A 27,663-nucleotide genomic window follows, 5' to 3' on the forward strand; every position below is an offset into this window, starting at 1 on the left:
ATAATGTTCATGGCATTTTGTCAGCCGTTCATGTGATTTTGGCTGTAGATGTCTTTTCATGGGTGTGGAGGACGTTCAGGGTAGCATTTCGATCAGATCTTTTCCCGGTGTACTAGGAGAAATAAGAACAAGGATGTACTGCTTCCCCGGGGCCAGCTGCACGGCTCGGCAGACTTTAGCGGTACCATCCTCATACTCTGTCCTGTCCCTGGTGGCGGACAGGAGGAAGGTTCCCTGAATCACTTGACACCCAGCCCTTGTTATGTATTTGGTGTGTCCCATAAAGATGTGAGGGGATCCCCTGGATACATTCACGAAGAGGGTTTATATGATTTCCTAGTTAATTTAGACATTGAGTAATATTTTAAAATAGACCCTGACTTTTTCTAATTTGCCACATTAATTTTTTGAATTATGTACATTGTATTTGTGTGTGGTGGGGAGGGGAGAGATAGATTCTGTTACTCTAGGGAGTATCGTTTAGTCTTAATAAATAAATCTTGAAGAAAAATCTGACATCCTAATTTAAGGGTAATTCTGTAATCTGGAAAAAAACCCAAAATGTATCATTAACAACTTTGTTTAGCTTTTTTTCTTAACTGATAACAAGTTTTTTATTTATTTTAAAAGTCAATAACCAGAAACAAAATTTTTTACATGATTATGAATTGAGGTAAGGAGGCACAACTATTTTGATCAGCATATCCTGGGTCTAAAATAGTATCTTATATAGTAGTTGCTCAATTACCAGTAGCTTAGTAAATGGATAACTAGATCCCGCTAGGCAGAGTGCTGTGGAAACAGAGATAGCTTTGTTATTGAGAACACATTTTTCAAAAGGTATTTATTCTAGTTATAGTATAAATTTAATATTCTTTCTTTTCCCATTCATGTTCTTATTGAAGAACGTTATAAAAGCAGTTAATAAATGGGGTGTTTCATTTTGACAGAGTACCGATATCAGGTTCAGAATAATTAAAGAAAATTATTCCATATACTTCACCATTAACCTCAACTATGACTTTATGATAATCAATAGAAATAGAAATAACAATTGGAAATACCCAGCATTATATGTAAAGAAAATGAGTAAAAATAGATTATTTAAGAAACTGTAAAATTTTCCCTACTCCTTTTCTGGTCAGTTATTATGGCAATTCAGGGAAAAAGGTGAAACTTAATTTGCTCTATTACTTAGATAATTTATTTCCATAGAAATAGTCTTCACAGATAAGTTATAGTGGGTGAGGCTGGCCACTGCCCGTAAGTGGGTCTATAACAGTATCATTCCCTGTTGTGGGAAGTTCCCTTTCTAGTCATTTATTACAGAGTATTTCCTGAGCACCTGTCATATGCCTGGTACTCTTTTTCGGGGGTGGGGTACACGATAGTGAAAGGGGCTTGGAGTCTGAGGCAGGACAGTAAACACACAGATGATACACTTGAGGTTGTCATTAATGCCATGAGTAGGCATAATGAGGACGGGGCCATCATTTTGGATGTGGTGGTCCAGAAATTTCTATTTGACATTTGAGCGGGGGACTGAACAAACCAGATAAATGGATACGTGGGAGAAGAGTATTCTGGGCAGAGAAGAGTGAGGGGCAAGGCCCTGAGCAGTGAAATATGACATAGCAAGAACGCCAACGTTCTAGATCCTGTAGTGCAAGGCTTTCAGTCACTCCATGGCATTCCACTGAAATGTTATTTTATGAAGTAACTGTTTTATTCTCCTTCTAGGTGGTGACCGCCACGGGGACACTTGCTTTAGGAATCAACATGCCTTGTAAATCTGTGGTTTTTGCTCAAAACTCAGTCTATCTGGATGCTTTAAACTACAGACAGGTATTGTGATATGCAGAAACTCCCCATTGCATTGCTAACATAGGGCAATAAAAGAGTAAGAAAGGCGAGCCTTTGGTTTGCAAACGTGCTGCGATTCACGGGGACTTTCCTGCAAACCTGACAGTCACATTTAGCTGTGGTATAGCGGGCCGGCCTCGGGCTTGGTGTTACGTGACCTTGGGTGAGATCTCTAACCTGCCTGGTCCTCCTTTGCTATCTCCCCGAATAAGAACGGTCCCATGGCATTTGCAAGAATTCAATGAAGTGATTTGTAGGGAAGACACAGGTGCAAGGTGCTTGAGGACTCCCTCCTCGTCCGGCCCCTTTGCCCCTGAGTTTACGCCCTGGGGTTCTCGTTCATGCTTCTCTTGTCTTTTCCCCTGCTGTGCATCGTGCTACCAAGCCGACTTTGTTATTCTCCAGTGGTTTTGATTTTGGCCTTGCAATTTCCATTTCCGCCGTCTTTCGTCATACATTTCGAGCTTGTAGTCATTAAACAGTTTTCCTGATTTTCAGGCCTCCTGACTCCACTGTGTCCTGAACGCAGACGGTTTACCTGCTCAGGATCACTTGGTGAATATTTCTGCTACATCTGTCAGCCAACATTACAGGTTTTATCCAAATGCCCCCCCCCACCCCACTTCCTCACAGAACACTTCCTTTCTATTCCCTGATGGGCCTTGTTCCTACCCAATACAACATCCTTAGTTTTTCCTCCATTTTACCAACCCCTGTCCTTTGGGTTTCTCCTTCTGCTGCTGTGCTGGGCATGAACCCTCCCCCCATATCATCTTTGGGAATCTCTCATTTAGGGGTCTGGGGCCGGCATCACGGATCGTGAACTTGGCAGTGGAAATGCCAGGGTTGGAGTCCTGGGTCTTTCGCTTCTTGGTGTTTGCCTACAGTGAGTTTCTTATTTCCCAAGCCCCAGTTACTCTACTGTAAAATGCAGACAATGATAACACTCTCCTCATGGGGTAGTGGTTGTAGGGTCTTTATAAAAAAGGTGTAAAGGACTTAGCACATTCTGAGCACTTACTAAAGGAGAACTAATATAACTTCTGTAAAGAGTTTGTTCTTAACTTCCTTTGTACAAGTGGCGTTTCTGAATGTTATCTCGCTCTTGCATCTCCTCAGTTTGTGCACAGTTTTTATGGTGATTTGTCACTCAGCCCACATGTGTGTAGGGGAGAGAGAGAAAAGGGACAAAGGGGGGGGTGGGAAGGAAGAGAGGAAGACTCGTAAGTTCAGCTGTAAGTGAACTGGAAGCCAGGGTCTCGTCTTTTTTTCTTCTTGCTGTATATCATTATACAAATACCTAGCACAGTTTTGGGACTGAAATAAGCACATCAGGATGACGAATGTCTCATTTTCAGCTCTGTCTCAGCCACGGTGAATTTCCTGCCTGGTACCCAGTTGGATTTTAGTCTCAGTTCTGTAACGGTTGGACGTCTTCACAGTGTACTTGCTCTAATGCAGTATAAAAGGCTCAGTTCTTATACTGTGATGGAGAAACTGTTCAGGAAAGGTTTACTTTGTGCTTCTATTCTGTTTGCAGATGTCTGGACGGGCCGGACGACGAGGTCAAGACCTGGGGGGAGATGTGTATTTCTTTGGTATTCCACTCCCTAAAGTCGAAAAGCTCATCAAATCCAACGTCCCTGAACTGAGAGGGCAGTTCCCTCTCAGCATCTCCCTGATCCTGAGACTCATGCTTCTGGCTTCCAAGGCAGATGACCCCGAGGACGCTAAGGCAAAGGTACTGTGGGGATGGTTTCTGGGGCTGAGTCTCCATTACTGGCCGGGCTCTTTTTTACATCCGTAGTGATAGCTTCTTGGAGTCAGCAGTCCTTAATGCTTGCTAGTGTCTTGGCTGGTAGAGAACTGGGGGTGGGTGGGGAGAGTAATAATTAGCTTTGTTGTCTCTGTCAGTCATAGAATTTATGGCCAATGGGCATTTGGAGTTGCCCCCAGATTACTATTTTCACGTATGATAAACATTGCCCCATAGGAGTGAAGGGTGCTAGCTATGGATTTTAAAAGATCGGGGTTACAAAAAGATTTGTGTTCATGATTTTGTAATAAAAGAGTTTATTTTTCGTAAAGAAAGTAACCCAGGTTCATCAAAGAATATTTGGATAATGCAGAAAGTTGAAGGAAGAAAAAAAGCACCTACACCTAGTTTGGCTCTCGTGTTGAGCAGCCTCTTGTCATGTTGTTGACGCCCCTACAGACCAGGTGCATATCATTGTAGACCAAAACTTCCCCATGTTGGAGTTCTTATCTTTTACCTCTATACAGGAGAGAAGCATACGTCTTCTTGCAAACTTTTAAATTTTTTTCAAAAAGGTTTTGAGGGCTTCCCTGGTGGCGCAGTGGTTGAGAGTCCGCCTGCCGATGCAGGGGACGCGGGTTCGTGCCCCGGTCTGGGAGGATCCCACATGCCGCGGAGCGGCTGGGCCCGTGGGCCATGGCCGCTGGGCCTGCGCGTCCGGAGCCTGTCCTCCGCAACGGGAGAGGCCACGACAGTGAGAGGCCCACGTAACGCATAAAAAAAAAAAAAAGGTTTTGAGTCGCTGGTCTTCTTTGCCTTGGCCTGTGTGAGGAGCTCTCTCGGTAACCTTCACACATAAAAGACTCAAGTGTGGGCATAAATTTCTTGGGCTATTCTTTTTACTTACCACATCAAGCTAGAATCACTTCCCTGCCCTCTGGCATTTACTGTCATAGAGGAACAGACTCTTGAAATCTCCTCTAGAGGAACTGTGCTAATTCCTGTTTCCTTATAGTTTATTTCTTTCTGCCTATGTGATTATATGAGTATTTTAAAAAGTCTGTATATTTAAATTCTTTTCCCCAGAATTTTCTATCTTGTGTGTCTTTCCTTTTATGTTTTATTGACGTTCTAGTTATTACATGATGAAAACTTTCAGTCTTCATGCTCAGAAGTTTTTATCGCGGTAAAATACATGTAACACTAAATTTGCCATCTTAACCGGTTTTAAGTGTACAATTCAGTAGTGTTAAGAACCTCGGCATCGTGCAGGGCTCAGGTCGTTCTGGAGCTAAGAAAAGATTTCTTAAGTTAGATCTTTGCTTCCGTTTCGATCAGTTTCCAGAAAAAGTTATAACTTTTAAAATCGAAAGTCGTCTTCCTGTTCTCCGCTGTTGTTTTTCTTCATTATGAGAGAACACTTGAGTTCATCTCCTGCGTCTCTCATGCACTCTCAAGTTTCAGATCTACTCCTTAGGGACACCGTGTCGATGTTCATTCTGCTGCTGGACTTGTTTCCCTGAGATTGTGCACTGCTTCCGATGTCACCCTTTCACATCATAATCATGTATTATTTTTTAAATGTCAGTTTATATTGTCCATTTACCTTACGCGGTCGTGCCTTGTTTCATAGGAGGTCGTATCTTTTGGCTTCCGTTGAGAATGCCAAAGAATTTTTCCAAAAGGCGTTTTTCTGAAAAAAACCATTTTCATAGGTCAGATTACTTTTGAGTAGAAGCCAATGTTCTCGTGATGGTCTGTAAGTTTCTCCAGAGCCTGGTCCCAGGCTCCCTTGTTGGGCTCACCACGTCCTGCTCTCCTGCACGAGCCCACCACCTGCTCCACCGACAGCAGGCACGTAACGCTCCCAGGGGCACGGCTTTGCTGTTTCTGCTGCTTCCAGAACCTTCCCCCAGATGTGTGCGCGGTCTCACTCTTCCATCTTGTTCAGTTTCTTGCTCTGCTGTTAGCCTGTTGCCATGACTCCTCCTGCGCTGTCGATGGACCCCCGTCTGCCGTGCCGACTGGGACCCCCGCTCATTTGTACATGGCACACGCCACGCCTTACACAGCTGCAAGTCTCCGTCTCTGTCTCTATCTACCATCTCTATCATGTTTATTTTCTCTGTATTTCCCACTGGAACGTAAGCACCCGAGGCCAGAGTTGTTCGTTTGTCTTAATTCTTGGTGTAGACGCCCAATAGTTGTAGCATGACTGAGTAATTTTAGGAAGTTGGTCTGTTTTCTTAAAAGAACTGATCTCTTGTGGGTTTTTCTGTTCTCTCACTTTTGAAGGAAAGTACATCCCTTCAAAGCTGGTGGTTTGCCAAGAAAGCGGGTGCATGCTTTTTCTTTTGGTTTCACTCTCTGCTCGCTTCAGTGCGGTTTAAATACCCTTTTAAACGTGAAGCTAGATGAATATAGCTTTTGGCCCAAACCTCGGCATTTAGCATATTTTCAAATTATGTAGCTTTCTGGACTGAAAGTTCATCTTCTGCCAGTGTCACTGACAGACTGGTCCGCAGGCTGGTCCTGTGGAGGCCATTCGTCACCAGGAACTGCAGCAGGCACTGCAGTCAGAGCTCTTCCTGTCGTGATAAGACTTCAGTGACGTGGTCTGCATCTCCGGAGTTACAGTGAACCACCAGAGGTCGCTCACCCTCTAGTACTCTGCTGTTTCCTGCCTGTTGCTCTACATGTAGAGCCAGAGAGAGGAGAAGTTGTAGGAAAGGGCATTTTTGGCTCCCTGAAAACTTATCACCCCAAAGTAGAGGTGATGGATGGTATACCCCATCCCCTCCTTCTTTCTCCCCCCTCCCTCCCTGCCCCTCTCCCTTCCTTCCTTCTCCCTCCTTCCCTCCCTGCCCCTCGCCCTTCCTTCCTTCTCTCTCCTTCCCTCCCTGCCCCTCTCCCTTCCTTCCCCCCCCGCCCCCTCCCTCCCTCCCTGCCCCTCTCCCTTCCTTCCTTCTCCCTCCTTCCCCCACTGCCCCTCGCCCTTCCTTCCTTCTCCCTCCTTCCCCCACTGCCCCTCTCCCTTCCTTCCTTCTCCCTCCTTTCCCTCCCTGCCCCTCTCCCTTCCTTCCTTCTCCCACCTTCCCCCCCTGCCCCTCGCCCTTCCTTCCTTCTCCCTCCTAGTCCCCTGGCCTTACATTGACTAGAGATTCTTCCCAGGTACTATGAACTCTCAGGCCTAAAGGCAGCCACGTTTAATTTCGGTGATGTTGGGAAATTCTCCTTTTACTTGAACCTCATAAACGTTGTAGTGGGCAGTTGGAAGATATCTGAACTGTTAACCTCGATGCTGTCTTACTATCTCAATATTTTTATTACTTTGACCTTAATCAACGTAATTCCATCGTTTTTACAACGATACTGCAGGACATGGGATAATGTATCAATAATATCGTATTTTCTTCCAGAACAACCCAAGATTGTAAGCTCTTAAACTGGATCCACATATATTACCAGATTATTTGGCAACATGTTTCATTTCCAGTGATTCTGTTTTATATGTTCCGTTTTGTTAGGGGAAGGGTGTGCCATGTAAGAATATGGTAAAATGTGAAATCCCACTGAATCTTAGGTGGGTCTGGTATCTGTGGGGTAAAATGGATATTAGTAATATATATTTGATTGTTTTATATTCTTTTATGAGCTGGTCAGTCGGATGTGGCCACAGGAGGAGACAGACGAGAGGCTCAGGGAAACAAAGTAGAAACTCAAGAGGTCCTAGAAATGCAGGCAGGGTGCACCATGCAGGGCTTCATGAGACCCCAGGATGGTCGGGAGGCAAGAGACACGAGTGGAGGGAGAGGGTCCATGGGAAGGGCAAGGCATCTCAGAGTAAATAGTTTGGGACTGGGTAGTTGGAATCATTCGGGTGGGCTTTAGGAGCTGTGGTGGTCTCTATTTGCCTAGCACCTGGGGTGCTTTAGGACAGGGGAATATTGGCTTGGTGTGTGAGCTTCAGGTAAGGCAGCAGGTGGGGCGTAAAGTCGGCATTGGTTGGTTTGTAGAGGAAAAGCAGGCTTTGTCAAGTTGTTGTTACCTTTAGGAAGTAGCCCTGGGAGGATCAGTCTCTCCCCAGCCAGCAAGGTTTTTAAGATGTCAAAGCATCGTGATGTGCAGGAAAACATGTTAAATTCCAATGCACCTCTCTTGTCATCCAGGAGTGTGTTTCTTAGCAGGAGCACGGTGTGAATTAACATCCTCCTCTCCTCAGGTTCTGTCGGTGCTCAAGCACTCACTGATCTCCTTCAAGCAGCCCCGGGCACTGGAGATGCTGCAACTGTACTTTCTGTTCTCCCTGCAATTCCTGGTCAAGGAGGTAGGACCGTGTTTGCCTTTTTGTGAGATGGGATCGGTGCCATCTCTGTTTCTCATCATCTTGAACTAATTCCAGTCTCTCCAAGGTTATAGCCAAGGATTCCTGCTACTTACAGTTGATTTAATTGTCAAAGTGGGCCAGGTAATGAGTACTCATCTCTCTTATGTTGGTATTGTGGACTGAAAAAAAAAGCACAACCTGAAAGTTGAGAATTCTGTTTTATTCGGTGGACATTCTTAGGACTTCAAGCCCAGGACATAGCATCTCAAATAACACTTGAGGGACTGCTCCCAAGAGGCAAGGGAGGAGCTAGGATATATAGGGGATTTTGCAGTAAAGACCAGGTAGTCAGAACTTCAGAAGATGACTGTTCATTAAAGAAAGCCAGACATCTCAAGTTAAGGAGTTTAGCGCTTTTCTGTGTATGGGAAGACGCAAGAGTCTGGGCTCACTGCAATCATTGCTTTGATCTGCACCTCAGCTCTCTGGGGCCAGCGTCCTGAGTGTCCTCAGGTGCACCGTTGCGGGGGCTGCAGTGGCTGAGGGCTTGATGGTGGAGCAGCTTGTCTCCATCCTGAGTTCCCTCAGGGCTCACCATCCAGGCTGCTGGAATGTGACGGCTTGATGGCTGCAACATCTTTTGGTTACTGTTATGGCAGCCATGTTTTAGTTCTCAGTATTAAGTACTGTTTTAAACTGGCATTTAATAAGCTGTCTGTTCATTAAGGTACGTGGTTGAGTTGAGTCAAACTAATACATCATGTCTGTTCTTTAAGGGCTATTTAGATCAAGAAGGTAATCCTACAGGCTTTGCTGGACTTGTGTCACATCTGCATTATCACGAGCCTTCCAATTTTGTTTTCGTCAGTTTTCTTGTAAGAGGCCTTTTCCATAATCTCTGTCAGCCAACCAGGAAAGGTAAGCTTGACGTTTCATACGTATGGTCTAAAAACAGCACAGATGCTATAGTGAAGCTAACACTTCAGGAAATTTTTTTTTTCTACAAAGGGAATGCAAGTTAATATTTAGATAATTTGGAGATACCAAATTAGATAAAATAAAGTTTTATATACCTACTAATATAGATTACATAGGAGAAAGCCATATTTGGTGGCAACTATTTAAAAATAACAACTTCTTATTAACTTGAGAGATGCCTTGATTCCAGGATTCAGAAATATTAATATATGATTTTTTGGTAAATATTTTTCTAATTAAATGTAATATATGCTCATCGTAGAAAAAGGGTATAGGAAACCATCATGTTAAAAAAATATTCACTGTTGATATTTGTGAATATTTTCCTCCAATCATATTTTCTTTGAATATAATCCTATAGTGTATTTAAATAGCTGATATCATATTAGTTGCATGATCTAGAAACTTGTTTTCCCCCAGAGTTGCTTTTGTCAAATTGTGTACATTTTTTGTGAATTCCATTTGTAAAGCCCATCTAATGTTTCATTTAATGCAGTTTTTATAAAAGCCTTTGATTTTTATAACTAAACCATAGATCTTTAAACTATGTCCCTAAAAGAAGTATTTCTGTCTCTGTGCTTAAGTTCGTTGTAGTTCCTGATGCCTGGTGATTTTCTTGCCTTTCACAGCATAACTTTGCTTTATCTTCCATTGTTAACTGGCAGGGACACACTGTTTTACACAATGTCGCTAGGCTCTGAATGTGCATTGTTCTGTGAAACAAGGATCCTCAGGAAGTTCTGTCTCCCAGGAGCTCTATAAGAGGAGAAATAATTTCAGGCAACAAGAAGTGCAGTTGTGTTTATTGCTCTGTGTGTGTGTGTGTAGGGAGGTGTGTGCGGTTATAAACATGGAGACAGAAGCTTTATGAGGTAGATAATATGGACGTTGCTATTTTGTACACGAGGAAACAGAGAAGTTAGACAAATTGCCATGGTCACAAAACCTAAATATTGTAAGTCTTGAGCCAAGATTCGAATATGAGCAAGTTATTAAAGGTGGCACTTTTTAACACGACCATGTACCAGTGCTGTGGAGGATGGGAGTGAGTTAGGTTGATGGGATATATATATATATATATATGAGTATAGTTGCTTTACCATGTTTTGTTGGGGTTGACAGTATATTAACATGAGTGGCAGGGAGGGGAGGGGAGGGGCCTGAGGGGTTATTTGTGGGTTAGTTTTGGAAACCCTTACGTGCTTGGCTGAGGAGATTGGATTTTGTTTATGAGGCACTGAGATGCAATCAGAGGCTTTTGAGGAGGTGAGGTCATGATCATTAAATGCTTAAGAAAACCAATCATAGACTAAAGAGGAAGGTCCCAGGTAAGGGGACAAGGGTCTTTGGTTGGAGTTACAAGAGTCTGAAGTAGAGGGGGAGCGGCAAGAAGGAAAAAGGAGGCACAGGTGTAAAACTGTCAGCAGAGAGAGTCATTCCCTAGTCGCTACACTTGTTACAAGTTTCTAGTCTCCGTGAAATAACATGCGATATAACATTCAATTTGTATCGTTCAATTGAAACATTAAAAATGGGATTAATGCACTTTTTATGTTTATGACAAGATATTTTATTTGTATAGGCTCGAAACATTTTTCTCAAGATGTTATGGAAAAGCTAGTGTTAGTATTGGCAAATCTGTTTGGCAGAAAATATCTTCCAGCAAAGTTCCAAGATGCTACGCTCAAGTTTTATCAATCCAAGGTAAAATTTATGATTCTGATAACACTAAATGATTAAGATAATTTAACAGATCCTACCGTAAATGATTCCACAGCAGTAGAATTTTATTAATATAGAGTTCATTTGTTTTATAGAAATAATTTCTTCTTCTGTAATCAGTGTTATATTTAATCTGTAATTCACATGTCTCCTCTATAAATCTATCAGAAGATTAAATGCCTTGAGGAAAAATGGGATAAAAAGTTCTGCTCATGTTTTCTGTTGGATTCTATAAACGTGTAGCAATCAGTGGCTAAAGAAAAAAATGTACGTAATTATACATTAAATGAACTAATAGTTCCCATCATTGAATCTCTAGTTCTTTTAGCGTCTTTTTACCTTGCAGTAGGTCTATGGACAGGAAGCGTATGCTGTGAACTATAACGTTCTCACTGAAAAAATATTAGAATAGTCATCTAAGAAATCATCCCTTGACACACAGACTGTTGTCCGATTTTATTTGCAATGACTTCTTTGATCATGATTTCCTGTCATTAAATCAGCATCAAATATTATCACTAATGTATTTCACTAGAATCTGAGAAAGTGGGAAGGGCTGGTTATTATACCAGATAACCTTGGTAAAAGGTGACAAAGAGGAACAAAAAGAGAAGAGTTCATCTATATTGTCTAACATCACAATGTTAAGTTACCATTCTTAGCCCTCACAGAGTGTTCTCTAGACCAGTGAACACAATTTTAGTCACTGACTTTTCATCTTCATATCTTTTTCATCACATGTACATTCTTGGACTGTTATTTGTTTTGGTTAAATAAACTTATTTTTCTTACAAAAGACAAGTCAGTATCTCTGTTCTTACACAGATGGTTATGATAGAAAAAAGTACAATAAAAGAAGATTTTGAGTGGAGGCCTCCTGTTTCTCTCTCTTTTTTCCTTTAAAGATTATTAGAAATTTGAGCAGTTCCAGGTGGGACATGCTAGGTGGCCATCACTCCTGTTGCAACAGAGAGCTGTGGAAGGGATGAGGATTATATTGGCTAAAATGATAAAATGGCAAGAACTTATCCAAGGTGTCATTGGACTCTCCAACCATGATTTTTCTCTCAAAGAACTTGTTGATTCTGGACGAGGTTGAAAGTTGTACTTAGCATATCCAGAGAGCCTCTCCTGTGAGATAAAAAACACAACACAACAATAAAGCTTTTAGTGATTCCATGGGGCTGGAGTGACAGACTAGACACTTGAGAGAGTGTTAACTCAGGACATTCACTGGGTCATATCTGCATGAAATGTCAGGGTGTTACACCAAATTTCTTGCAGTCTTGTAGCATTTACTAAATAAAAACCCACTAGAGGGAAGAGTTTGAATGTATTCATAGGCTTATATTACCCTCAAGGCATTTTTAAAGCCATCTAGGGCTGGAATATATAAATGTAGGTTATGAAGCTCTACAGGAACGAAGTGGATCTTTGGGAATCTTTTAGGGCTGAGAAGTCTGAGACCCACCAGCCTCATACTCAAAACCCAAGAGGGCTTAAGAGCAGAGATGCACCAGATGTAGACTGAGACTTATTAAAACTGGAAAACAGTATCAATCCACTTCAATCTCTACTTAGACCGAGGTGATCACATCTTCACTCACTTGGCCAAACACAAAATTGGGGAGCTCACTCCAGTGGAAGATAACATTGTTTGAAGTCTGTCAGGTCCTTTTACAAACACTTCTGGTGAAAGGAAAAAAAAAAAACCTAAAGAAGTGAGTAAGCGAGAACATATGACCAATTAGCAGGAATGAAAGCAGGCGATAATAATCAACACAAAGATGATTCAGATATTGAAGTTAGAATATAAGGACTGCTCAAGAAAATGGGGGAAGAGATAGAACTGATGAAAGGATGGAGACTTTCACTAGATAATTACAAAATTGATGAGAGAATAGAGAATTTCACCAGCTAATTAATTGGACCGTCCAGAATTGAAAAATGTACTGTCTGATCAGAATATACATATCAGAAGTCAAAATCAGTGAGTTGACTGATAGCTCAATAAAAGGTATCTGAATTGTAGCACAGGGAGAAAAAAATGAAAATAAAAACAATAGCATATGAGAATGTGGATCACATTCAAAAGGGTTAATGTAATATAATGGCAATCCCAGAAGAAGAGGAGGGAGAAGAATGGCCGGAGGGTATTCAAAAATAATAGCTGGGAATTTTCCCAAGCTGATGAAAGACAGCACTCTGTAGTTTCAAAAGATTAGTGAACTTCAAGAAGGATAAAGAAACATGAAACTAAAACTACTGAAAATCAGAAACAAAGAGAAAAACACAAATCAGCGAGAGCCGAAATAGACATTTCCTTGGAAAAAGCAATAATAAGATTGATAGCTGACTTTCTGACCAAAATAATGGAAGGTAGAAGAAAATGGGAATATAATTTTCACTCCACTCTTGTTTATTTTTATGCATGAATGTGTACAGATACTGAGCGTATGTTTTAAACATAAGTTAAAACAGGGTAAATATATTGTGATTGGTTTCATGACATATCAAGAGGATATGCATACCTTATTTTAAAAGTTTTTTGAGGTATAAGTGATATATAAAAATTGCATACGTTTAATATACACGTTAATGCGTTTGGACGTATGCATACACCTGTGATATCATTGCCTCAACAAAGGCGCTAAACATATCCACCATGTCCAAAATTTTTCTTCTGGTTTTATTTAGTTAGGAATACTTACCATGAGATTTATCCTCTTAATGTAGTTTAAAGTACACAGTACTGTATCGTTAACATAGGTACTATGTTGTAGAGAAGATCTACAGAAATTATTTAGCCTGCATAACAATAATTTATATTCAACGAGAAACAATTCCCCATTTCCACCTCCACCCAGCCCCTGACAATATTCTCTGCTTCTATGAGTATGACTGTTTTAGGTCCCCCATGTAAGTGGAATCATGCAGTATTTGTCCTTCTGTGAGGCTTATTTTACTTAACATAGTGTCCTCTAGGTACATCCATGTTGATCTCCTTTTTTAAGAATGAATAATATCCCACTGTATGTATCCAGCACGCTTTCTTATCAATTCATCTTGCTGATACACACTTGAGTTGTTTGTATGTCTTGCCTGTTGTGAATAATGTTTCGGTGAACGTGGATGTACAGGTATCTCTTCAACATCCTGATTGCAACCCTTTTGGATATATACCCAGATGTGGAATTGCTGGATCATATGATAGTTCCATTTTTAATGTTTTTAAAGAAAACTTTGTATGTTTTTCATAGTGGCTGCACCAGTTTACATTCCCACCAACAGTGTATAAGGTTCGAATTTTTCTACATTTAAAATTTTTCTTCAACCCTTATAATCTTGGTTTTTTTGATGATAGCTGTTCTAACAGGCATGAGGTGCTATCTCATTGTGGTTTTGATCTGCATTTCCCTGATTAGTGATGCTGAGCAACTTTTAATGTACATGATGGCAGATTGTATGCCTTCTTTGAAGAAATGTCTTTTCAAGTCCTTTGCCCGTTTTCCTTTTGTTTTTGTTTGTTTGTTTTGCTATTGAGTTGTACTAGATTCTTAGGTATTTTGGATATTATCCCTTATCAGATGGTTGGTTCAGAAATATTTTCTCCCATTCCAGAAATGCCTTTTCACTCTGTTGATTATTTCTTTTGCTGTGCAGAAGGTTTTTAGTTTGATGTAGTCCCACTTGTTTATTTTCACTTGTGTTGCCTATACTTTTGATGTTACATTAAAAAATCATGGCCCAAACCAATGTCGCTATATTTTCTTTTATTAATTTTACAGTTTTAGGTCTTACATTTAAGTCTTTAATCCGTTTTGAGTTTATTTTTATGTACAGCATATGGTAGGGGTCCAATTTCAATCTTTTACATGTATATATCATTTTGCCAGTACCGTTTTTGAAAAGACTATCCTTTCTCTATTGTGTGTTATTGGTACCTTTGTCAAACATATGCTGGTAATATATATATGTGAAATTTGTTTCTGGACCAGAAACACCTTAATTGCCTTAAAATTGAACAAACTCGTTTCATTTCTAAATACACATAAGACAAAAAATAAATAAAATGGAAATTATCAAATATTTTAGTTAAATGATAATGAAGAATACATACAAATATAAGATGTGATTTATGCAATGATTAGAGGGACATTTATAGCCTTTATAACCACATCTTAGAAAAGAAAACAGGCTGAAAAAAAATCAGTGATTTGACTTTTCAGCTTAAGGAGTTAGGAGAAAACAAAACAAAGCAAAATAAATAGAACAGAATATCTAACCTAAGGGAAATACAAGAAAAAGAATAATAAAATAAGAACAGAAATAAAGTAAATTGAGAACAATTGTAAAAAAAGGGAAATCAGCAAGGCCTAAGTTGCTTCTTCGTTAAGATTTATAATAAAGGTGATGAATACACAGCAAGACTCATTGACAAAGAAGGGAGAGAAAGCACAGATTACAATTATCAGGAAAGAAAATGAGACATTATTACAGATCTTATGTAGTACATCAAATGGAAAAAACATTTGACTATTTGGACAAAATGGGCAAATTCCTAGGAAATGCAACTTTCTAAAACTAACCAAGGACTATATGAATAATTTCATATCTGATAGCCATTAAAGAAATGTAACCAATTATTTTTTTTTAATTTCCCATTTAAAAAAACCCAGGTTCAGATGGCTTCAGTGGTGAACTTTTTTAAACATTTAAAGAATAACAGCAAATTTTCACAAACTCTTCTAGAGAATATAAAAAGAGGGAGCAAAACTTAAACTTAATATCAAAACTTGACAAGGACATTATAAAAAATTAGAGATGTATCTCTTATGAAAATATAGATAGAAGAATAATTAACAAAATATTAGAAGAATGAATCCAGTGGGGCTTTAAAGACCCTCACAATTGAGTGAGGTTTATTCCAGGCACAAAGGGGACTTTATATTGTTGCTTGCTTTCCAAACATGTCACTAGACTCTTTGAAATATTCACAAGTCTAATGTCATTTGAGGGCATACTTCTATTTAAAAGAGTTTTGATTAAATAGCATGAAAACAAATTTTTAAGAGCAAGGTATTGGTTTTTATAACACAAATAGGAATAAAAAATGAATTTCACCTGAATTTCATAGATGAAAGGATGGAACAGTTACATTACTGAATAGATAGATAACTATAGAATTATATTACATTGTTCTTTGCAGTTCTTCTAAACTTTCAGTTTTCAAGGATGGTACGTAGATCTCTCTGAAAAATATCTGGCCTCCAGTTTTTTGTTTTTGTTTGTTTTTTGATGACCTCTTTGATGATTTAGGTGTTTCTGGAGGATCTCCCTGAGGACTTCAAGGCCGCTCTAGATGAGTATAACACAAACGTGACAAAGGACTTTGCCTCTTTCCTACTGATTGTTTCCAAACTGGCTGATATGAAACAAGAACATCAGCTCCCATTGTCAAAAATAGGTAAGTGTATCTTAGCTCCATTGTGGGACAGTTTAAAAAATAAATAATCTTGCCAGAAGAATATTTTATCCCATAAGAAGAGTAGAGCCCTGGAAAGATCAGTCTGCCTTAGAATAAGGGGATCCTTTCTGCTCTCTCGAGGAAGATGGTATGATTATTAGAATTAAGTAAAGGACAGTGGAGAATGACATTGAATAGAGTCATTTATAAACCATCTGGATTAAAGGTTGGGTTTGGGACAAGCCTGGAAAATGGAGTAAGGACACCTATGAGATGAGGAGAAACAAGAAGCGATTCTGTCACTTTTTCCTTGAGAGGAGCATGGTGGTCATGAGCATAAACTCTCTGCCTTGTGACCTGAGTCCAAGCTCTGGCTCTGCTACTTGTTAGCAGTGGGACTCTGAGCAGGGGACTCCACATTCCTGCCTCGATTTTTCTCAACAGATAAATAAGGAGGATAACATTATCCGCCTAGTTTGGGTGAGCTTTAAATAGTTAAGCCAATGTCTGTAACTTATCTCCAAACAGCACGTAGCACGTAGTCAACACTCCTGATCTTTGCTCTTACTTTTCATGAGCTATTGGATGGAAATCTTCCGGGAGAAACTAAACTGGAAACGGTGACAGGGATACAGGGAAAGGGGTGAGCTCTGGGTAGCCATTTCCTGGTTTGGTAACATCCTCAGCTGGAAGAAGTCAGGGAGGAGGACCGTGTAGCTTCCTGGACAGCGTGAAAGCAGGAAGTAGACAGTGGCAGAGGGTGTGGCGAGCATCCAGAGGAGGAAGAAAAGGAACGGGAAGGTTCGGCCTCAGTCACTAACGAGAGCCGACTCTGAACGTGCCCTCCGGTGCTTTACAAAGGGAGGAATGGAAAACATACTTCTTCTCATACGCCATTTCCAAACCTGCTGATGGTGGCTGCTAGAATCAGCCTGTCTAGAAGGATTCTGCAGCCAAGTCTGAGTTCGGTGGGAAAAAGGACCAAGGTAAAAACAACAATTCTGGGCTAAAAGAGGATACAATTTAAATTTAGTCTTTTATGACCTGTTGATCAAAGCCACTAAAATATAATACAAAATTTTATACCGTGGATAATAGTATTAATAACTAACATTTATTGAAGGTATTCTATGCCAGGATGTGCTGCTTACTGTATGTGATCTGTCTTATCCAGTCTTCATTACAGTGTTGGTCCTTGAAAGTTGAATGGCTCCCCTTTGCCTCCTGGTCTAGAGCAGGTGTGTAAGGCTTGGCCGTCTGGCTTAATCTTCAAAGCTGATTTGTGTCAATCTCTTATGGCCAGATTTCTCAGGTCAAGAGTGTGAAGACTCACAACTTGTGTCTCACTTGATGAGCTGCAAGGAAGGAAGAATAGCCATTTCTCCGTTTGCCTGTCTCTCTGGGAACTCTGATGGCAGTTTGCTTCATCTAGAAACTTCAGACCATGTAAGTGGAAAACGAGGCTTATAAATAAAATGTCATTAAGAAAGAATTGGATTTATACTTCTGGGCAGCTTAGCAAGGACTTCAGATTCCCCAAATTGAAAAGAATTTCAGGTGTATCAACAGAAATATCCAGGAAAAGGTGCTCTTGAGACCAGTTTTTCACCCTGGCCTGAGGAACCCTGTTCCATTACACAGAAATCCAGGATCACCACTTTTCTGGAGATTCGCAGAGGTTTGCTGTGAAAAGAGCACATAAAACTATCTTCAGGCTTTCCCAGTGTTGCTGTAGACGCTGTAAATCCCATATATTCTGGATCGGTGATGTCAAAAATGAAGTATAGAGAACTAGATACATTTCAGATATGCTGGATAACCCATTTGAATGTTGGAATAAACTTGTGGAAATTTAAGTGTAGTTGATTTACAATGTTGTGTTAATTTCTTGTGTACAGCAAAGTGATTCAAGTACACACACACACCACACACACACACACACATATGCTTTTTCATATTCTTTTCTATTATGGTTCCTCACAGAATACTGAATATAGTTCCCGGTGCCATACAGTAGGACCTTGCTGTTTATCCATTCTCTATATAATAGTTTGCATCTGCTAATCCCAAACTCCCAAACCATCCCTCCTCTACCCCCTCCTCCCCTTTGGCAACAAGTCTGCTCTCTATGACTGTGTGTCTGTTTCTGTTTCATAGAGAGGTTCATTTGTGTCATATTTTAGATTCCACATATAAGTGATATCATCTGGTATTTGTCTTTCTCTTTCTGACTTTGCTTAATATGATAATCTCTAGGTCCGTCTGTGTAGCTGCAAATTACATTATTTTATTCTTTTTTATGGCTGAGTAGTATTCCATTGTATATATGTACCACATTTGCTTTATCCAGTCATCTGTTGATGGACATTGAAGTTGCTTCCATGCCTTCGCTATTGTAAATAGTGCTGCTGTGAACGCTGGGGTGCATGTATCTTTTCGAATCATGGTTTTTGTCTTTTCTGGATATATGCCCAGGAGTGGGATCACTGGATCATATGGTACCTCTATTTTTAGTTTTTTGAGAAACCTCCACCCTGTTTTCAAAGAATTTTGAAAAACTGTATAGACCCTTGTGCATTTTAAATGGACGCATATATTTTTATCATATATTTAAATAGTTTCTAATGATATAGATTGCATTTTCAGATAAATGTTGATATGTTAAAATAGAACCATTGCATCATCCTTTTAAATGTATAAAATGGAATATAAATACTAAAGTGTTTTAACACCCATAACTGTCAAGTTAAAAACAGTCAAGAATAACATTTTTAATGATTTAAATTTTGATGTAGTTCTTTTCCTCTTGTGTTCAGATTCTGCATCCCCCCACATCATTTTACCTTACTTATCCACCAATTCCCCTTGATTGCAAATCTTCCAGATTTTCGGGGTCAAAACGATTTTCTGGATCATAACGGAATAAGAATATTATAAGGACTTTGAATAATAACTTTCTGAGCTACTCCCCAGTCATTTTAGAAGGTTGCTGTACCAGTGTGCGCTCTGACTGGCCCTGCACTAGAGTTCCTGTTGACCCCATAGAGTTTTCAGAAAATCAGCAGACATGAAAGACTACTGATGTGCGTTCTTCCTTTTCTTATTTTCCTTTTTCTTTCCCCTCCATCTTCCTCCCTTTCCCTTTTGTTCCAGTAATTGGGATCCAAAGATTGTCAGAGTTACTCAGTTTAAGCCTTCTTTCCAGACATGCAAGGCACCAGCTCCCCGACACTGTGTACAAAGGTATTTCCTGCACCAATTAAGATACTGATAAAATTTCAAGTTAGCTTTTCTTTCCTAGTGAGCCTTGCTAGATTCTAGTGGCCGGGTAGTTAAAATTTTTATTGTACGTTGTGAGGCAGTGATGTTCATCGGTGGAGCCAGGCCATCCTACTGTCCTACTTGGGACAGCACTACCTCAGTGTGGATGAGAGACACCCTCTTCCTTCACTGTGAAGAGTGTGCTTTCAACATGTTGATTCTAGGAAGGAACTATGAAACACAATGTAAGAAATCATAAACTTTCTTTACACATAAATAGTAAATTAAGGAGAGCTCTATGTCTTCAGGTCACTCTGCGCACCATCGGCATTGATAGCACTCGGGCTCCTGTGCTGTGGCAACAGGAATTTGATCACCAAGGAAGAAGAATGCAGCTCAATGCTTACGCACTCGATTTCTATAAACACGGTTCCTTGACAGGATTGGTCCAGGACAACAGGTGTGTTTTATCTGTCTCCGTCTCCATCTCCCTCCCCAGCCATCCCCAGCATCCCCGTCATCCCCAGCATCCCCATCTCTACCTCTACCTCGCTCTATCCTTTTCACCTCTACCTCTCTCTCTCTGTCATTTCCACCTCTGCCTCTCCCTCTAGTTCTATTTCTATATCCGTCTTCACCTGCATCTTTACATCTAATAAATGAATGTAATGAATATTAGGCAAACACCTTCTTATAATTTCAAGTATAGGTTAATCGTGCGAAACATACTGAAATTTTTTCTTACAGACTAAGGGCAAGAGAAAATACATTTGGTGGTATTGTTGTTTGTGTTTGACCAGCAAAATCTTGAGACTTAGGCTGACTCACTTGACATAAAGATTTACACTACAGTTACCAATATTTGCACATGTTCACAGATGTTTTTTATTTAGTACTACTTATTATTATATATTTAAAAATGGATAACAATAACAAATAATGCCATGCTCTGCATCGTCTGACAGAAGTATATGAAAAGAATATAATTCACACATCTGAGGACTGAGACTATGACAGTTGTTTTAACTCCTTGGCAGGGAAACCATTTTCAAAAACAGGGTGCAGAGATTGACTGGGAATGGAGAAATTGGCCCAGTCACTGAGCACATGGATGTGTGTGTGGGTGTGTTGGGGGAGGAGAATTCTGCCACACCATCGGGAATTCAGTGTGCATTTTAAATACATTTTGAACAATCTTTAGTGAATTCAAGTATTTAAAACTTCTGACCCTCTTGAGAAACACCGATCATTTTTGACAGTAGGACTCATTATTGTAAATAAGGTAGTTGTGATACCCGTGAGTAATTCACTTGGTTCTTCTCTTTGACTCTCTGGTCCCATCCACGCTCCTGATCTTGACTTTGTGACTTGGGTTTCTCCTAGAAGGTCAGCCGCCCGTGTTCATTGATTATCTCTGGTTGTGAACTTGTGACTGGGGTTCATAATTGTCATTCTCACAGATTAAATCATCTGGGAGTCTTTGGTAGAAATGATTTTAGTAAATACATCTTGACAGACAAAAGTAATCCATTAATGACCAATCCAACATTTCAATATGAAATGAATTCTTTAATGTTTTTATACCATTAATTTTCAAAACGTTGTTTTGTTTAGGATAAATGAAGGAGCTGCTTATCAGTTGTTGAAAGATTTTTCCCTCACCATTCAATCTATCAGGTATGTTATACATTTTACATAGTGATTTCAGATTTTCTGATAATTTAATGGTAATTTGAAAAATGTTGAGCTCATACTTAAAGGTGCCCCTGAGCCTCTTAGGTGCAAAGCATTTCAACTCCCCAGAGACTTTGCAGACCTTCTCCTCAACTGTTGCATTGTTTATATAATAGAACTAGTTCCAAAATCCACCTAGACCATAGCCTCAGCCCAGGCACTTTAGACCAGCAGGCAGCAGTATCCCAAAGCTTCAAGAATCCCTAGACCCTCATGTTCTCAGTTTCCACAACCAAGGTTTCCATTTTAGTTAATGATACGTAAAAACATAGGCGGGAGGATGAGATCTGGGGACTGAGAACAAAAACCAGTGAGTTAGATGGTACGCGTCACATTGTATCTCTTGAATATTGTTCAGGAGAAATGTCCAGGAGTCACAATTGTGAGTCTGTAACTAGGAGGAAATTCAGTATTGTGGGTACAGAGCTGGTCATCCTTTGCGGTAGGTCCATGAAAACACCAGGGGAAAACTGGACCTCTAGTGGAATCAAGGCAGGTACAGATTACAAAAGGCTGATGAAAGGTCAGGTCCTGACTGTTCCCATTCCTTGATGAGCCCAGCTGCACTGTCCATTCTTGGATTTCCTCTCTCCATTCTCGTCACCTGTGTATCAGTTCCTTATTGCTGCTGTAACAAATGACCACAAACATAGTGTTTAAACCAACACATCTTTAGTGTCTTAACAGTTCTGGAGGTCAGAGGTCCAAAATGGGTCTCACTGGGCTGAAATCCAGGTGTTGTCACGGCTGCATTCCTTTCTGGAGCCTCTGGGACAATCTATTTGATTGTCCTTTCCAGCTTCTAGATGCTTTGATTTTGGCCCCTTCTGTCTTCAAAGCCAGCATTGGGAGGCAGATTCTTATATCAGGTCACTCTGACATTCACTCTCTCCTGCCCCCTGTCTTCCACTTAGAATGACCTTTGTGACAACAGTGGGCCGCCCAGATAATCCAGGTTAATTTCCCCACCTCAAGGTCAGCCAATTAGCAACTTCAATTCCATTTACAGCCTTAATTCTCCTTTGCCATGTAACCTAAGGATTTATAAATTTCTAGGGATTAGGACATGGATATCTTTGTGGGCCATTGTTTTGTTTATCACACCCTGTTTTCTTAATTTTCTCATACATCTAGGTAAAGGGAGGATTGTTTTGCTTTTTGTAGAGGTAGTTGCCTGTGGGTTTAAGTATATACTGAAAAAAAAAAAAAAAAACCCCACAAAATGACTCCGTAAAAAAAAAAATGTGGGGAAAAAGAAGGGCATTTGTGTTGCTATTATTGAAGGGAGGAGGGATCTGGTTACATGGGACTTGGTGGCCATTAAAATCCTCTTGGGGGCTTCCCTGGTGGCGCAGTGGTTGAGAGTCCACCTGCTGATGCAGGGGACACGGGTTCGTGCCCTGGTCTGGGAAGATCCCACATGCCGCGGAGCGGCTGGGCCCGTGGGCCATGGCCGCTGAGCCTGCGCGTCCGGAGCCTGTGCTCCGCAACGGGAGAGGCCACAGTGGTGAGAGGCCCGCGTACTGCAAAAAAAAAAAAACAACAAAAATCCTCTTGGTAAAATACAGGGAGGGGAGCTGCATGGTGATTTTCTTGACTGATTGATTCGTTGACAAGATGTTTTTAAGATAAATATGTTCCTTATGATTCTTTTCCTCATTTCATCATCTAGTGGGATTTACTTAGTTCTACCTCCCTGGGGAAAGCCCTTCCTATGATACCGACTCTCAGTAGAATGGGTGAGTTTTACGTGTATCTATATTTGCATTTACAGTGTTTCTTTGCGTGAACTATGTGAAAATGAAGAGGACAACGTGGTCTTAGCATTTGAACAACTGAGTGAAACCTTTAAAGAAAAATTTGAGAACATTTGAAAATGAAGTCTATCCAAACTAATTAAAAGATTGCCTTGGGCATTTTAAAAGTCATATTTTATGATTCTCATGCTTTTTGTTGGGAATACATATATGATGAGGTAGAAAGGGAAGCAGTTTGGAGTCAGGGTTCTGATCAAACTTGCCCTGCTCTCCTGTGAGCATCCTTGGATGAATCACTTAGTATCTCTGAACCTTGGCTTCTTTGTATCGTTTAGTAACAATGGTTATGTCTCAGCTAGTTTGTACATTGATTGAGAAATGCAAGGATTTTATATGAGATTGAAGAACAATGTTTGCTGTGAGGCCTAAACAAATATTACATTCTCAACAATTTTCTCCTCAATGTTATAATTTATAAAAAGTCTATTAAGGCTAGAATAAATGATTACAGTATCCTGACATTGAAATATATTCTATTTAATTTAAATGTGATTCCATGACTTAGATATGGCTGTTGGAAGAGTACCTTTTAGTGAACTTAAACTACTTTTTATAAAACATGATGGGAGTTTGGTATAAATTCCATGGTGCTTTAAATAAAACATACCTGATGATTTGGCTTGATTTTAATTCTACATAAGTAACTGAAAAACCACAAACAAATAAAATGGGTTTAATCTATTTGCCATTGGTCTCTTTGTGTTAAATTCACACGTCTTTCCATTCTCTGGCATACACATTTGCATTTTATAGAACATAGTTCATATATGGTCACTTTCCTGCCCCAGCCTAACCTCAGATTATCATTCTAGGACCTATTTTAGACCCTAAACGTGAACAGAGCATTTTTTCCTCAGCGCAAGGTCTGCTGTCTCCTACTATCAAGATGTCTTACTGAAAGATGATCCATCGTATGGCATTATTTATACACAGATTACATCGGCTTAGAAAACCCCTGTGGTTCATTTTGTCTGGAGATAGAAGAATACTCTTTTGCCTGGAACGGACCCATCCTTGCATGTGCCGTGTTAAGGGTCCCTCCTTTCTTTGGTGAAACCAAGTTTCATTATTTTAAAACGTGCAATACAACAATTTCTGAACACCCAGACATTTAGAAACCAAAGCAGTGTTTTTACTGCCCCTTAATCTCTACCAAACAGAATCCAACAACACAGTGAAAGGATCACACACCATGATTGAGTGGGATTTATCCCAGGAATACAAGGGTTCTTCAATATATGCACATCAATCAGTGTGATACACCATATAAACAAATGAAGGAATAAAAGCCATATGATCATCTCAATAGATGCAAAAAAAAACTTTTGACAAAATACAACACCCATTTATTATGAAAACTCTCCAGAAAATGGGCATAGAGGGAACCTACCTCAACATAATAAAGACCAGATATGACAAACCCACGGCAAACATCATTCTCAATGGAGAAAAACTGAAAGCATTTCCACTAAGATCAGGAACAAGACACGGATGTCCACTCTCGCCACTCTTAATTCAATAGTTTTGCAAGTTCTAACCACGGCAATCAGAGAAGAAAAAGGAATAAAAGGAAAATACAAATTGGAAAAGAAGAAGTAAAACTACCACTGTTTGCAGGTGACATGTTACTGTACATAGAAAATCGTAAAGATGCCACCAGAAAACTACTAGAACTAATCAATGAATTTGATAAGCTTGTAGGATACAAAATTAATGCACAGAAATCTCTGGCATTCCTATACACTGACAATGAAAATTCAGAATGAGAAATTAAGGAAACAATCCCATTTACCACCACAATAAAGAGAATAAAATACCTAGGAATAAACCTACCTAAGGAAACTATAAAACACTGATGAAAGAAATCAAAGATGACATAAACAGATGGAGAAATATACCATGTTCTTGGTTTGGAAGAATCAATATTGTGAAAATGACTGTACTACCCAAAGCAAATCTACAGATTCAGTGCAATCCCTATGAAACTACCAATGGCATTCTTCACAGAATGAGAGCAAAAAAGTTTACAATTTTTATGGAAACACGAAAGGCCCTGAATACCCAAAGCAATCTTGAGAAAGAAAAATGGAGCTGGAGGAATCAGACTCCCCACCTTGAAACTGTACTACAAAGCTACAGTAATGAAGACAGTATGGTACCGACGCAAAAGCAAATATAGATCAGTGGTACAAGGTAGAGAGCCCAGAGATAAACCCACACACCTGTGGTCACCTTATTTATGACAACAAAGGCAAAAACATACAATGGAGAAAAGACAGCCTCTTCAATAAGTGGTGCTGGGAAAATTGGACAGCTACATGTAAAAGAATGAAATTAGAACACTACCTAATACCATACACCAAACTAAACTCAAAATGGATTAAAAACCTAAGACTGGACACTCTGAAACTCTCAGAGGAAAACACACTTTGACATAAACCACAGCAAGATCTTTTTTGACCCACCTCCTAGAATAATGAAAAAAACAAAAATAAACAAATGGGACCAAGTTAAACTGAAAAGCTTTCACACAGCAAAGGAAACCATAAACAAGACAAAAAGACTATCCTCAGAATGGGAGAAAATATTCGCAAATGAAGCATCGGACAAAGGGTTAATCTGCAAAATATACAAACAGCTCATGGAGCTCAGTATCAAAAATACAACCCAATTAAAAAATAGCCAAGAGGGCTTCCCTGGTGGCGCAGTGGTTGCGAGTCCGCCTGCCGATGCAGGGGACGCGGGTTCGTGCCCCGGTCGGGGAGGATCCCACATGCCGCGGAGCGGCTGGGCCCGTGAGCCATGGCCGCTGAGCCTGCGCGTCCGGAGCCTGTGCTCCGCAACGGGAGAGGCCACAACAGTGAGAGGCCCGCGTACAGCATAAAAAAAAAAAAAAAAAAAAAAATAGCCAAGAGACCTAAGTAGACATTTCTCCAGAGAAGACATACAGATGGCCAAGAGGCACGTGAAAAGATGCTCAACAGCACTAATTAGACAAATGCAAATCAAAACTACAAGGAGGTATCACCTCACATTCGTCAGAATGGCCATCATCAAAAAAATCTACAAACAATAAATGCTGCTACAGAAGGTCTGGAGAAAAGGGAACCCTTTTATACTGTTGGTGGGAATGTAAATTGATGCAGCCACTATGGAGAACAGTATGGAGGTTCCTTAAAAAAGTAAAAATAGAACTACCATATGACCCAGCAATCCCACTACTGGGCATATACCCTGAGAAAACCATAATTCAAGAAGAGTCATGTACCACAATGTTCATTGCAGCTCTATTTACAATAGCCAGCATATGGAAACAACCTAAATGTCCAACAATAGATGAATGGGTAAAGAAGATGTAGTACATATATACAATGGAATATTACTCAGCCATAAAAAGGAATGAAATAGGGTTATTTGTAGAGATGTGGATGGACCCTACAGTCTGTCATGCAGAGTGAAGTAAGCCAGAAAGAGAAAAACAAATATTGTATATTAATGCATATATGTGGAACCTAGAAAAATGGTACAGATGAACCTATTTGTAGGGCAGGAATAGAGACGTATATGTAGAGAATGGACACGGAGGTAAGGGGAGGATGGGATGAATTGGGAGATTAGGTTTGACGTAAATACACTACCATGTGTAAAATAGGTAGCCAGTAGGAACCTGCAGTATAGCACAGGGAGCTCAGCTCGTTTCTCTGATGACATAGATGGGTGGGATAGGTGAGGATGGGAGGGAAGTCCAGGAGGGAGGGGATGTAGGTATCCATATAGCTGATTCACTTCATTGTACAGCGGAAAGTAACACAACATTGTAGAGCAATTATAGTCCAATCAAAAAGCAAAACAAAACTAAAACAATGGTACACAGTATTAATATATTGTTACATGGGTTTCCACCCTTTATTTGTAGTTTTGAAAGTCTGATGGAGACAAGAAGATTTTTTCCATATGACTGAGCCAATCTGACTTCCTAATTTTTAGGAGGAGAATAAAATTATTTCTTGTAACGTGGTATTCTCTTGCAAGAAGGAGTTACACCTAACCTCTTCCAGGTGGGTCTAATGGGCAGCTTCCTTTTTGATTTTTAGCAACAACCTTCAAGAGTAACTTGGAACAACTTATGAAGAATGAATTTACGTAGGAACTCCGAAAACAAAATGCTTTATGTTCCATTTGTTGTATCGATGTGAAATTTTTCTGAGAAACGTGTATAAAGACCTTGATGAGATTACTGGAAAATCATCATTCCCACCATAATTGATTCCCATCTTTTTCCCAAGAGAGGGAACATCATTTGCAATGGGCCTATAAAGGGTTTTCTGGAAGAGCCATTTATCAAAAATTTTTATTTTGGGAAAATTGTAGATGTTTATGGTATTATAAGAAATAATAAACCTATGCATGTATGGTCAACTACTTTACAACAGAGGAGGTAAGAATATGCAACATGGAAGGACAGTCTCTTCAATAAACGGTGCTTGGAAAACTGGACCACTATCCTGCACTGCACATAAAAATGAAAGTGGATTAAAGAGTTGAACATAAATCCTGAAACCATAAAACTCCTTGAGGAAAACATTGGGGTAAGCTCCTTGACGTAGGTTTTGCTAATGATATGTTGAATCTGACATTAAAAGCAAAAGCAACAAAAGGAAAATCAACAAGTGGGATTATGTCAAACTGAAAAGCTTCTGCACAGCAAAGGCAGCCATCAACAAAATTAAAAGGCAAC

General features: G+C 39.9%; 1 protein-coding gene across 1 annotated transcript in view; it reads left to right on the plus strand.

Annotated features, from left to right (window-relative positions):
- The window catches only part of DDX60 (DExD/H-box helicase 60), an 82,503-nt gene extending 58,897 nt beyond the window's left edge, over positions 1-23,606 (plus strand). The window contains exons 29-38 of the mRNA XM_032635905.1: positions 1,741-1,845; positions 3,404-3,604; positions 7,842-7,946; positions 8,723-8,864; positions 10,507-10,628; positions 15,966-16,113; positions 17,417-17,559; positions 19,683-19,834; positions 20,989-21,051; positions 22,883-23,606. Of these exons, the coding sequence (XP_032491796.1) occupies positions 1,741-1,845; positions 3,404-3,604; positions 7,842-7,946; positions 8,723-8,864; positions 10,507-10,628; positions 15,966-16,113; positions 17,417-17,559; positions 19,683-19,834; positions 20,989-21,051; positions 22,883-22,982 (1,281 nt within the window). The 3' untranslated portion in view covers positions 22,983-23,606. The remainder of the gene's footprint in view (positions 1-1,740; positions 1,846-3,403; positions 3,605-7,841; positions 7,947-8,722; positions 8,865-10,506; positions 10,629-15,965; positions 16,114-17,416; positions 17,560-19,682; positions 19,835-20,988; positions 21,052-22,882) is intronic.
- The last annotated feature ends 4,057 nt before the right edge of the window (positions 23,607-27,663 follow it).

Source organism: Phocoena sinus, chromosome 6 (genome assembly GCF_008692025.1).
Source record: "Phocoena sinus isolate mPhoSin1 chromosome 6, mPhoSin1.pri, whole genome shotgun sequence".
NCBI classification, from domain to species: domain Eukaryota; kingdom Metazoa; phylum Chordata; class Mammalia; order Artiodactyla; family Phocoenidae; genus Phocoena; species Phocoena sinus.